The 14,005-nt window shown below is 37.7% G+C and overlaps 1 protein-coding gene across 1 annotated transcript in view; it reads left to right on the forward strand.

The window, feature by feature from the left end:
• Window positions 1-9,395: 9,395 nt before the first annotated feature.
• Window positions 9,396-14,005, forward strand: part of CRB1 (crumbs cell polarity complex component 1) — a 198,547-nt gene continuing 193,937 nt past the window's right edge. Inside the window, exon 1 of the mRNA XM_005608035.4 lies at window positions 9,396-9,671. Within this exon, the coding sequence (XP_005608092.3) occupies window positions 9,599-9,671 (73 nt within the window). The 5' untranslated portion in view covers window positions 9,396-9,598. The remainder of the gene's footprint in view (window positions 9,672-14,005) is intronic.

Below are 14,005 nucleotides of genomic sequence, written 5' to 3' on the forward strand. Positions count from 1 at the left end.
GTGCAGTGGTTAAGAACGTGGACTCTGTCTACAGTCTATCTGATTTCAAATCACAACTCTGTACCCACAAGCTGCAGAACCTTGTGCAATTTACTTAACTTCTCCTGTACTTTGGTTTCCTCATCTATAAAATGGTGTCTTGAGGATTTAAAGGAATGAATGTGTGAAGTGCTTAGAACAATGTTGAACACACAGCAGGCACTTTGGAAGTGTCTGTTGTTGTCCTTGTCGTGGCAGTGGTGGTGGTGGTGGTTATTTGATTTTCACGGTCAATCTATAAGGTACTTGTTTAATAAAAAGGTTCAGAGATGTTAAGCTTGTACAATCTCATGTAGTGATCTGATATACAGTTGGTAATTGCTAAATATTTAGTTAAGGAATGAAGTTACAAAGACAGGATTATAGCCAGGACTGCCTGACATCAAGGCTTGTGATTTTTAATCACCATTCCTCAAAATATTTCTTCTACTTCTTCCCGAATAATAACACTTTCTCCAGAATGGAAGGTGCATGTTGACTCTCCATGGCTTCCTTTAGTCTTGTCTTAAAAACATAATACCTGTCAGAAATTCCTTGAAATTTGTCCCATAGAGCTAGCTTCCTCCCCGTTTTCGGTGCACTATGGAGTTCTCCAATATTTTAATGTTTTTTTCAAGAAAATCATTTCAATGGTATTGTGGTGTTGTCAGGGAAAAGAAGGAGAGTTGGATCATCAGCTTACTGCCAGCTTACCTAATATTCTCTTGTAGTGATATTTTTCTTTATTTAAGATTTTATCAGTTACAGGAACTTGAACTAGGTTAATAACTAGAGCCATTACTATTCTGAGGTAGCGCTGATACTCTACATATGGTGAGAGAATCTTTCTGAGATAACTCATATTGGGCCTAGCCATCCAGTTTGTTCATACTCTAGACCAGGGGCCAGCAAACTTTTTCAGTAAAAGGCTAGGTGATAAATATTTTAGGCTTTATGGACCATATAGTCTCTGTTGCCAACCTTCAATTCTACCATCGTAGTGTGAATGCAGCCATGGACAATATGTATGTGAATGAACATTGCTGTGTTCCAATAAAACTTTATTTATGGACACAGAAATTTGACTTTTGTATAAGTTTTAAATTTCACATTTCATGAAATATTATTCTATTTAAAATTTTTCAACCACTTAAAAATGTAAAAACCCATTCTTGGCTTGCAGGTTGTATAAAAATAGGCAGCTGTTCAGAGCTGGCTTTCAGGCCATAGTTGGCTCTCCCCTTCCTCCTGCTGTGGATGACCACAATCCCTCTTACCCAGATGATCCCATTTTATCCCTCACATCACAACTGGAATAGTCATTCTTAAGATTAAGCCACTAATCTGATTATATCACTCTCTTCCTTATGATCGTTTGTTGATGCTCCAAACTCCTTGGCATGACGTTGCAGGTCATGAAATCTGCTCTTAGCCTACTCTTTCAGACATACCTTTCAGTACTTCCCCCTCAGCATTCTTTGGTCAAGCCAATCCCAATTATTTGCTGATTCCACAAACACCTTTGTATATTCTGCTCTCTCCTGAGCCTAGGATACCTGATTGCACTTTGGTGCTTGGCACACTTTTACTTATTCTTAAAAACTCCTTTTAAAATAGCATCTCTCCCATGAAGTTGTCTCAGAATTTTCAGGCAAAATTAATCACTTTTGCATTCATGCTTTCATAGACTTTTGAACATGTTTTATAACACTTATCTCATTATGTTACAATTCATTATATTCATGGTTGTCTACACTGATTTTAATATGAGCTCTTAATGTGAGAGACCGGGTGAATTTATCGTTGTTGCCCCAAAACCTAGCGTATATTTAAGACTCGACAAATGATTCTGAATGCTATAACAAAAGAATTAGATTTGAGTGCTCACATCTGCCATATTTCACACAAAGTTTGTTTTATAAGGAAGGAAAAAAGATACACAGAACATTTTTGGAAGGAATGTAATGTATGAGTTTATCTGTTTGCAAGGCAAAGAATCACTGGTAAACTAAAATTTATTTTGAATTCTTAGTGGGTTTGAATTTTTGAAGCTATAGTTTCATTTGTTAAAACTATCAAAGTTTTAAAGAAATAATAGCTCTTTGTGCTGGTATCTTCTACTACTGCTTATAGGTAAGCCCAGGGAGATAAAAACTCTAAATCTGAGGTTTGGGGAATTTTTTTCAGTAATGAGTACTTGGGCTCAGAAATATTCTCAGAGCTCATCCCAAATGTCTTGGGGATGCTAACGGTGAAAAAGCTTTGGGCAGCTATTGGTCCAAGCTCTGAGCTTCCACTCTACTCTCTTCAGCCTCCCAACTCCTACATCTCTTCTCCTCCTCCACAGAGAGGCTAGATACATTTATTTATAGATATAAGCATAATTCATGGGAAGAAAGCCACAGAACGTGTACTGGATAAAAAGCTTCCTGAAGATTCTGCCGGCTCATGGACCTTGTGATTATGCACCTGAAATGGTGAGCCAGGCTCCCAGAAGACCAGCGTCAGCACATGAATTCCTCTGTACTCCTTTGCCCTCCCTTGTCATGAGCGATGCACACAAAATTCTATGCAATCATTATTTATAGCACCCATAAGAAACAATATAGGTGCTAAAGGTTTCAGTCCACTAAGGATTTTAGAAATTAGTATTGACGTCATTGATGACAACTACTCAGAATTGCTCGCATTCTTTTCTTAGAAGTGTGACAACGATTTACGATGTGAACAGATTGTTTTTTCATATTGTCTCTCCTATTTGAATCCCAGACTCTGTGGCTGTTTCTACTTCTGTGTGGTGGTGATAATTGAATGAGGAGATGGAGCAAAAAGGACTCATCTGTTTTGATTTCAGAGTAGGAACATAAATTAATTAGAACCAGGGCTGCCACCTGAACTCAGTAAGTCAGTTTTTAAAAAGATGTCTTTATACATCTTTAAATGAAATATAATAATTTCTAAAGGAAATTACTGGGTTTTAAAAAGGTAAGTTCATATATGCCAATAAATTAATCAAATAATTGTTTTATGTGACTTGTCAAATTTATCTTTGTGTTCTCCTTACAATTCTAGAAAATATCTCTCCAACTTTTGCAGAACTCAGTAACACAAATAAGTACATTTTTAATATATACAATAATTTTTCAGTGGGCCTTTCCTTCAATGGGGACTAATTTTTTCACGTCGCAATGCACAATGATTTATTCATTGGATTTTGTCACTGTGGTTCTTGTTTAAATTTAAAAGCCCCTTACAGATACTCAAGTTTGACATGGATTCTTAATTAACCTTTTTCTCTCTAGGTTGATATGGGGCATTTGCTCCTTTTGGTTGCCTGCATCCAGGTCCCCTTCATGTGACAGCAGTATCCTAAATTCCTTGGAGGAGTTACCACTTTCCCTCGTGGTGTAGTTTGGTAGCAGTGCACACAAATCAAAGTACACTGCCTAACCTTGGGTTGGGCGTTCTGATTCTCTCTCCCTGGACTTCGACAGAATCTGGAAAGCAATTGAGATTCACTCATTTGAGTGGTATTATCCTGATGAAATTGTGTGCTTCTTATTGTCTTGACTCTGCTCCACCATGGTTCCATTCTATTCAAACCTGTTCTCCTGAGTTCTCATCCATTCCATGAGGCCTGAAGTATTCTGCCAATAAATTCTTTATTTCTTAAGATAACCTGTTACTTATACTCTAAGAACTCTTACGTTCTTAAATGTGAATCCAGCCAAAGAAAATATTTCTCAAGGGTTAATACCTTTCAATGGTTCATGTCCTGATTGGAAATGAGTGTCAGTAGTTGTAAGAAGGAGCCCATAACTGAATGCATCTCAATTACGGGCACATATGTCTGTTTTGGACAAACAAGGACTCTTTTATCTGTCAGGCAATTGCTTTGCTCTGGCTTGCTCAGCTATACTCACTAGGGAACTTCAAACTGTAGACTCAGCCTTATGGAGCTACTGACATTTTTGCCAAAGCAGTAGACACTGGGAACAGGAATTAGTCTTGTTGCCCTTAGACTATTCTCCCATGTGCCAATCAAGCTTGTTCTTTCACTTTCATTCTTATCATTCTTTTTTCAGCACATTTGAGCTTCTGCTGGGCTTGTTGATTGGTTTCTCTTCCCGCTGTGGGCCTGAGTTCCTGTTTTGAACACAGCCTATGGGCCTGGAGCCCTAAATACCCTAATTCTGTCAGGTCAGTGTTCTCTCCATTGTGATTTAGCCCAGTGCCTCATAACATGTGATCTTGCCAACTAGCTTCAGATACCATCATTGTATAGATTATACATCTAACCTAGACTTCTCTCATGAGCTCCAGACTCATATATGCAACTATTTATTTGACATATCTATGTACTGATAAGCCTAACAGACTTCTCAAAATTTAACTTCTAAATCTATATTCCTACTTCCTTCTCCTGATCAAATTATTTTTTGTATTTTTCATCACCTATAAAAGTGATAATCTCACCTTTAAGTTCCACAAGCCAAACGTCTTTGGGTTATGTTTATGCACTCTTTTTCTCATACCACAAACATTCTATTCATCAAAAAAGTCATATTAGCTTTGCCTTCAAAATATCTCCAGAATCTGAGCGGTTTCCACCACCACCATTAGTACCACCTTGGTCACCACTGCCAGTTCTTGCCTGGATTGTTCAATCACTTTCTAACTGGTCTCCCAGTTTCCACCTTGCCCTGCTACGTAGCCTATTGTTCATGTGGCTGCCAAAGTAATCCTTTAAACATACAAATCTGATCCTGTTGCTACTTCATTCAAGACCCTGAAATGACTCCACATTTCACTGACCGTAAAAACCAAGGGTTACAATGGCTTCAAGGGTCTGCCAAGAATCAGCCTCCTCTTGCCTTTCTGACGTCTTCAACTAGTCTTCTCCTTGCTCAGTCTACAAGCAAGTGGCCTCCTTGCTGTTTCTCAAACCCATCAAACATACTCTCACTTCAAATTGCCTTGATAATACCCCTACCTGGAAATCTCTTCCTATAGGGTTAGGGTTAAGGGTAGGATTACTTCCCAAAGTAACCTACTTGGCTTACTCCTCTATTTCCTTCAGGTTTCTTCTCATATCACGCCTGATCAGAAGGCCTTCCTTGACCACCTTGTGTAAAATAGCAATCCTCCACCTCCCTAGCACATGCTGTTCCTCACATCCTTGTTGATTTCTTTCCATAGGGTTTACCACCTGAAATATATTTATTACATATTTATTTATTTTTATTGTCTTTTTCCTACCTCTATGAGAGCAGTGATAGTGTCTGTTTCATTTGCTGCTGCTTTGCCAGCACTTATGACCACGTGAGCCAGGTAGTCAATGTCAATTTGTTTTTGAGTAAATCTGTTGGACTAGTGAAAAGGGTCAGGCTAGTCACAAGGAGATTGTTCTGTATAAATCAAGGCTAGAACAATGACTTCATAGTGAGCCAAAAAGACCCATGTCAAGGGGCTTTATTCCCATGTTTTATTCTAGAAGTTTTATGGTTTCTGGTCTTACATGTAAGTCTTTAATCCATTTCAAGTTAATTTTTGCAAGTAGTATAAGATAGGGGTCTAGTTTCATTCTTTTACTTGTGAATATCTAATTTTCCCAGCACCATTTATTGAAGGGACTGCTTTTTCTCCATTGAAAATTCTTGGCTCCCTCATCAAATATTAGTTGACTGTGTATGCATGGGTTTATTTTAGGGCTCTTGATCTTGTTCCATTTGTCTATTTGTCTGTCTCTATGCCAGTACCACACTGTTTTGATTACTATCACTTTATAGTATAGCTTGAAATTAGGAAGTGTGATGCTTCCCTCTTTGTTCTTCTTTTTTAGGATTGCTTTGGCAATTTGGGGTCTTTTGTGGTTCCACATAAATTTAGGGATTGTCTTTTTCTACTTCTGTAAAAAATGTCATTGGAATCTTGTAAAATTTGAACAGACTTATTTCATAATGTTATTTTCAAGTCTTCTCAGATAGCTCTATTATCTTGAGTCTTTTGAGTGTGACTGTTTCCCATTTTCACATCTGATGTCTCCCGTGGCAGTGGCTTTCTAGTTTGACCTATAATTTTAGACTGTGAGCTCATCTTCAGTAGAGGTTGCCATCCATGGGAATCCTGTATGAACTGTGAATTGTAGCATCCCCACATAATGGTTCCTATTAGTCTTATCTCATTTGGCCCATTGATATCCCTATTTCCAAACCAGTACTTTCTTTTTCATTTTTTTCCCTTTTTTGGTGAGGAAGATTGTCCCTGAGTTAACATCTATTGCCCATCTTCCTCTTTTTGTTTGAGGAAGATAGTCCCTGAGCAACATCTGTGCCAATTTTCCTCTATTTTATACATAGGTCCCTGCCACAGCATGGCTTTATGAGTGGTGTAGGTCTGTGCTCACATCTGAACCCACAAACCCAGGCCACCAAATTGGAGTGCGCCAAACTGAACCACTATACCACCAGCTGGCCTCCTCTTTTTTAAATCAGGTGTTTGACTTAGAGTTTGCACTGCATGGTCAATGCAAGTCGAGACCTACATTCACACCCAGGGCAGAATTGAATTTCCTCTTTCTCATGAATAATTCCCTTTCTATCCGTGTTCAAGAGCAGGTACCCCACTTCTGTTGTACGTTCCAGAGCCAATGGGAGGAATTGGAATTGGGCCTCCTGCATGAAACCAAAGACAAGAAATATCTGTCCCAATTGAATATTTCTCTTTTTTTCTTTTTGAGCTCACCTATGTATCTTTTACGAAGATATATTTTGTCCAAATACAAATATACATATCAGTGTGTTTGACTTGTGGGGAGAGTGCTTGCTGCTTCTTGTCTGAGAGCCCTCACCTATATTCTTCATCCTTGTGAATGGCATTACTATTAGCCCAAATAACCAAGCTGGTAGAACTTAGAGCTTTCCTGTTGTCTTATTCTTGATGGAGGTCCTTTAGATCTATCTAGTTTACTTTTATCTGTTTTTTTCTTGTCCTCCTCACTGTCTCTGCTGTAGTTCAGGTACTCATCATCTCTTTTGAGGGCTACAGCAACATCCTTCTCACCAGTTTCCATGCTTCTCATCTGCCCTCTTCCAACCATTGCTACCTACCACTAGAGTCATTTTTCTGAATGCAAATCTGATTGTGCTAATAAACCATTTAAACCTATTTATGGTTTCTTTTTTCGCATCGAAAGTTAAGGTATGTTTATTTTGTGGTTTATTGAGTCTTATGTGCTGACGTCTCTTCACATTCATGTTTTTGCAATATCAGAATATTTGCAGTTCCATGGTCTGCCCAACAATATTATGCTTCCATTCCTATACGTGTACCCTTTCCTGCAGTGCCCTTAGACACCACTCTTCCTCTATTTATTTGTTGTACTCTTGTTTGAAAACGCAGTTTAAATATTACATCTTCTGCAAAAATTTCCTGACTTGCCTCAAATCTGACACATGGTAGCCATTCACTTACTTGTTTAATGGCTACATCTCTTAATTTTCCTATATTCAAGCTCAACACATATGATTTCTTCAACCATTCTTTGTATAACAAGTTTTCTCAACCATTTATTATATTTGATACTTTTGTCTTTTGAAAAACTCTAAATTTATTCATCTCTTTAGTTGATACATTCCTAACTAAACACACTATATGGAAAGTTTTCTAATATTGTCAGATTTCACGTCTGTAGCTACTCATTTCATCTCCAGTCTATCAAGTGGCCTTATATATTGTGACTCTCTTAGCCTTGAGGTTCATGGTGGAGGCCTTTGATTTTTTCTTTTTAAGAATTTACTTTTTTTAGAACAGTTTTAGGTTTACAACAAAACTAAGAGTGAGGTACAGAGATGTCTCCACACATGCAGCTTCTCCCCTTTTATCAACATCACTCACCAGAATGGTACATTTTTTTACCAAGGATCAACCTACATTGATACATTATAATTATCCAAAGTCTACAGCTTACCCTAGGGTTCACTCTTGGTGTTGTACAATCTATGGGTTTGGGTAAAAGTATAACGACAGGTATTCATCATTATAACATCATACAGAGTATTTTCACTGCCCTAGAAATCCTCTATGCTCTATTTATTCATCCCTCCCTGGAGGCCTTTTTTAGGACAGGTGAAAGATTAGATCGGTCCAATATGTGGACCTCCCAGAGTGAGATTTTTTGCAAAAAGCGTGAAGGGATACATAAGAATAAAGATGGAAAAGGAATCCACGGGATTTATTGAAGGAATAATGTTCTAGAAATCAATGGGGAGACTCTAGTCCTAATGTTGCCACTAACTCACTAGACGACTCTGGGCAGACAGTAAAATTGCTCTGCATCTCAATTCTCCACTTGATAAAATACAGGCATTAGAATAGAGGATTAATGATGCCTCCGACCTTATTGTACTCTAATTGTTAAATTGCCCAAATTAAATTATTTGTATGATAGGAAAAAATCTTTAAAAATAATAACTGTCATGAACTCTGTAAGAAATAGATAATTTTAAATGGATAAATTCCACTATGGCTAGTAAAATCCTCTAGGAATAAGTCAGAGAATAACATTAGTAGAAAATATTAAGCTAACCATCAAAATATTATTCCCCGTTTAGATACATGGCAAGAAATATAAAGACTTCAACGTACATAAATATCTGACAGAACTATTGAGCTTTATACAAAATCTGTCATATAAATTGCATTTTAAGTGTAACAAACCACCAGTTTTAACAATGGACACTGGCTATATGCTAGTACTAAACCCAGTCAGAGAATAAGCAGTCCACTTCTAACTAATAGACGTTTCCACAAAGTATCTAAGAATAATACGATCTTAAGGACTTGAACAATTTAATCTGAAGAAAAATATTGTAGTATTTATAACAAGTATCTATAAAAGATAAGCAAACATGTTTGCACTCAACATTTATGATAAAACAAAAATTCAAGAAATCCAAGAGGATCTAAATATCATGAGCATGGAATAAAATAGGCTCTGGATTTATAGAAGAAAAACTGCTCCTAAATAATCTCCAGACTCTATTTTATCAATAACAGAAATCTGACTGAGTTGTGAGAGTAGAATTTCTGAATAGAAAAATTCACGTTGCCTGTGAATTGTGTTCTGAAGATGAAAGGAAATATGTAGGAACATAAGGTGTTCCTTTAAGAGTTGTCAGATCATAATAATTGTGTGCCGAGACAGTCATCAGAAATTAATTCTTCTATTAAGAGTTGATTGAAGACACTAACCTAATGTAGGTCCTTTTGAGGAGGCATTGTTAATGGAAGAAAACTAGTAGGAAAAGCCTGAGGGGAAATGAATCCAGTCCAGCATGAAAAAATCTGCACCAGGTTTGAAAAATCACCCCATCCTTCTGTGTAAGTAAGATGCTAAGAAACACAACTACTTTTTGAATCTAAGTCCCTGTGTTTTCCGAGAAGGAGCTGTAAGAGGGGCAGGGGCAGAGATGGCATCCGGGGACTCTGAGGCACCCACTCCCTTCTGAGTCAGACAGAGGTCAGGATCATCCTGGGACCAGACCACCAGCACGGCATCAGAGCGTGTCCTCTAAATGAGATGAAGGCACTTCAGAAAATTAACTACCTTCTCATCTTCTACCTCAGTTTCTCACCGTTCATCTACATAAAAAGTAAGCCTTTTCCATTTATTGATCGTCTGGCACTTTTCTTGACTTTTAAATATTTCTTGCAAATAGTTCATAATGTTGCATGTTCTACAGAAGACAAGGCTTAAAAAAGAAGTAAAAAGAATGTGCCGTGAGGAATTGTCCTGTGTTAAACAACTGAGTGGTACCAGTCAGTGTGAGCAGTTTTCTGATTCTATGATTTCTAGTGAGTATTTAGATATAGAAAATGTTCTTGTTTTTTCTCTTTGAGTGGTGAGCGGGAGACTCAAATAGCCACATAGAAAAGAAAGTGTTGTGTTGTGTTTATACTTTTACAAAACAGATTCGGCACTTTATAATTGATGCCCTTAAAAGGAAGTAAATCATAAGTTATATTGCACTTTATTCCTGATTCTATGTGTCTATCTCCACTTTTAAAGAACTTTGTATTCCAACATTTGCTCTTATAATCAAGGGGATAGTCTCAGTTTTTCCCAAAGGATAATGATTCACAGTGTCTCTTTTGCCAGGGAGAAATGGGCTTCTTTTCTATTGTACGTGCTTCTGTTTTACAAATAAAGATATTATATTCCACAAACATCCCTAAATAAAAACAGGAGTAATGTTTCTGGGATAATCTTGTCAGGTGTGTGGCAGTATGGAAAATCAGAGGAGAGCAAATGGCCTCAGCTGTGTTTAAGAAGGAAAGTAGCTATTGAACGCGTTTAAAATGAAGACAGGCAGAGTGTGTGCTTGTCAGAGGGGCCGTGTGATTTGTGTCCGTTGAATCTGAATATCAATAAGGCAAAGCCTAGAGCAGCTGCTGTTGAACAAGACAACTTGGCATTAGCGCACAGTGTTGTGTAATCTGGGTCACCTTCTGTGGCTGCACCAGCGAGATTGTGACATGTAGGGTTTACAGCTGAGCATATATCACAGGTTGGATGAAAATAGGAGTAGTTGCCATAGCTAGATAGCTAAAGGCAATTACAGACAAACCAAGTCAAACTTTAAATAAACGAACAGTAAAATACCAAATTGCAACACACGCACACATGCGCGTGCATCCACACAGAAACAATTTTTTTTCAGCAATGTATTTGTTGAGAAGACTTGTTATTTAAGTAGTTATCCATCCTTCCTTAAATTTAAGGTGGGCTCCATGCAATAGAAAGTGGGGAAGTAGCATTATGTTGAGATGTGTGGGTGGGAGGAGAAAGGGAGCAAAAGAAATGGTAAGACACAGAAAATGCCAGGTGAAGTGAGTTTAACAAAGAACTTTGTAATTTCAATGTAATATATATTAAAGTTCCCGGTGTTTGCTGCACTTAGCTTTTAAGGAGATGAATATGTAACCTCTAAAGTATACCTCTCTTTTCGTAAGGGTCTCGTAACTATGAACCTGTAATTACATACCAATGATTTGTTTTCTCTCTCTTTGAGTTAGTGATTTTATTAATAGACTCTAAATGAACATTTGTAGTTATTTGATTTATTCTCTAGCACAATATTTTTATTGGTTTAAAAAATAAATTTTGGGCTAGCCCCAGTGGCCTAGCAGTTAAGTTCAGCCTGGTCTGCTTTGGCGGCCTGGGTTCGGTTCCTGGGCACAGACTTACACCACTCATCTGTAGTGGCCATGTTGTGACAGCTGCTCACATACAGAAAAAGAGGAGGATTGGCAGTGGATGTTAGTTCAGGGCAAATCTTCCTTAGCAAAAATAAATAAATAAATAAATTCAAGGCCTCATTCTGTTTAATTTTTAAGCAGGCAGACTTTTATCTGTGTTAATATATTTGTTGGCAAGAGATGATGATATTGCCTTCCTATTCCCCGTCAAAACATTTAGTTTAGAATTTTCTTTTTACCTGACTTTAAAACTTTCCCAACCTGGGCTCAGCCTTCTTTTCCACTATCACCTCTTACTACTCTTGACATAAAGCCTACGTTACAGCCAAATAAGTAAAATAATAGCTAATGGTAAAAATGGCTAATATTGTGTTAACAAGTATATGCTATATTCCATTTAATTCTTGCAACAACCTTCTAAGATAGATACTATTATAATTGTCCACATTTTATAGACTAAGACACAAAGACTCAAATCGTACCTTAGGCTTTGGTGCACATCAGAGAGCTAGAATGTTTGTTTAAGATGCAGCTTCTCCAGTCCACCTTCAGTTACTTAGTATGTCTGGGTGGGTCCTAGGAGCCTGAAATTTAATAGGCTCTCTATTTCAAGTGCAGGTGATCAGAAATTCTGCACCACCCAATAAGTCTTTCTTGAGAACTTTATTGAGAACATTATGATGCTAGGAATCACCGGAATAGTAAAATATAAACATATCTCTCCCTTCAAAGGGATGATTTAGAAGAAAAGGAAAGCAATACAAGCTTTACAAGTTTGTTCCCATTTAATATACATGACCACCCTGTCAAGTAGAATTTGTCATTAATTCCATATTACAGCTGAAGAAATTGAGGCACATAGAGGTTTATGAACTTGCCCAAGGCCATCCTGCTAGTGAATGGCGGGGCTGGAACTAGAGCCTGGTGGTTTGGCTCTGGATTCTGTTCTTATAGCTTATGCGACCTAATTCCCTCAAAGGGATAATGCAGCAGGCTGAGCTTGCTACTCAGAACATAATAAGCACACAGAAAATTTTAGTTATTAGGGTCATATTAGTTGAATGAATCAATGATTCTTCCTCTTGGACTTTGAAATATATTCCCTTAAATTTAAAAGAAAATAGTCACCTCTGGCTCCATACTGTAGTTTTTCATGAAGTGGTGCCTTGCCTCCTCCCAGGGGCATGCCGTTTATGCTGTTGTCCAATGTCCCATGCACTTTATGTCCTTCTGGATGAGTGCCTGTGACGAGGAATATTAGAGAAGGGTTCAGGAAGTGGCATTCATTTCCTGTTCCCGAGCAGGTAGAAATTCGCCTGTACATGGAGATGCAATGAATTTGCTGTTACTCTTCCAATTGTTGTCAGACCTGTTCCACAATTTTGTAGAACTGGTTCTCATGTATGGAATCAATTGGATTTTAATAATTCAAGAAGAACTATTTTTTTTTCTTTTTGATGTATTAAGAGAGAATTTTCTTGGAATGAGACTTTCCTATGGTCCATTATTATGGAACTGCTTAAAATAATGAGAGCTTATACTAAACCTTACAATAAACTCTCTTTGTGACCTTGATATGTGAATCTGTGTGAAGGGCTTTAAAGAAACTATCATATTAGAGCAACCATCAATTAGAAAAGTCATCAATAGCTATATTTCACTAGTCTTTTATAAATTGGGAGGTAAATTGAGTATTTTCTTTGTAAATGTCACATTTAGATTAATTGAAAAGTAATTGTTTTAACTCGTCTTCAAAGCATGGTGATACCATGTAAATAAAATGTGGCTTGACAAAACCATTATTAAAGTTATTTGAATAATTTCAAAGACTTTGGGGGTACCATCTAATCCTCTAGAACCCATCTGCAATTATTAAATAACTGAATTTGAATAGAAAGATTTTAAAGAATACTTTCTTTTCAAACCAACTAAAGTATAAAGAACAAATAGAATCTATAGAGATAAAATATGATCAGATTAGGGCCAGCCTGGTGGTGTAGTGGTTAAGTTCTCACGCTCCACTTCAGCGACCCAGGGTTTGCCAGTTCAGATCCCAGGTGCAGACCTACACAGCACTCATCAAGCCGTGCTGTGGCAGCGTCCCGCATACAAAGTAGAGGAAGACTGGCACAGGTGTTAGCTCGGCAACAATCTTCCTCAAGCAAAAAGAGGACATTGAGGGCTGGTCTGGTGGCACAGAGGTTAAGTGTGCACATTCTACTTTGGCAGCCCGGGGTTCACTGGTTCAGATCCTGGCTGTGGACATGGCACCGCTTGGCAAGCTGTGCTGTGGCAGGTGTTCCACATATAAAAAGTAGAGGAAGATGGGCACGGATGTTGGCTCAGGGCCCATCTTCCTTAGCAGAAAGAGAAGGATCAGCAGATGTTAGCTCAGGGCTAATCTTCCTCAAAAAAAATAAAAACGGAGATTGACAACAGATGTTAGCTCAGGGCCAATCTTCCTCTCCAAGAAAAAAAATATATATATGTATCTATGCATATGTGGTCTGATTAATCCAATCTTAATGCCATTATCAAGAAATAATTGAGTTTGCTCAATAGATCAGAGAAGGTTGATGTTCTTCATTAGGGGTAATCACTCTTCTTTAAAATTCTACATGTGTAGAAACATTTAAAACTTTGATATTCACTGTGGCAATTAATATCCTTAAGCAGCGCATTGTAAAGTGCCTACATAATTTTAGAGTGAGAAAAAAAATCTCTGCTT

This window comes from Equus caballus, chromosome 30 (genome assembly GCF_041296265.1).
Source record: "Equus caballus isolate H_3958 breed thoroughbred chromosome 30, TB-T2T, whole genome shotgun sequence".
Classification (NCBI taxonomy): domain Eukaryota; kingdom Metazoa; phylum Chordata; class Mammalia; order Perissodactyla; family Equidae; genus Equus; species Equus caballus.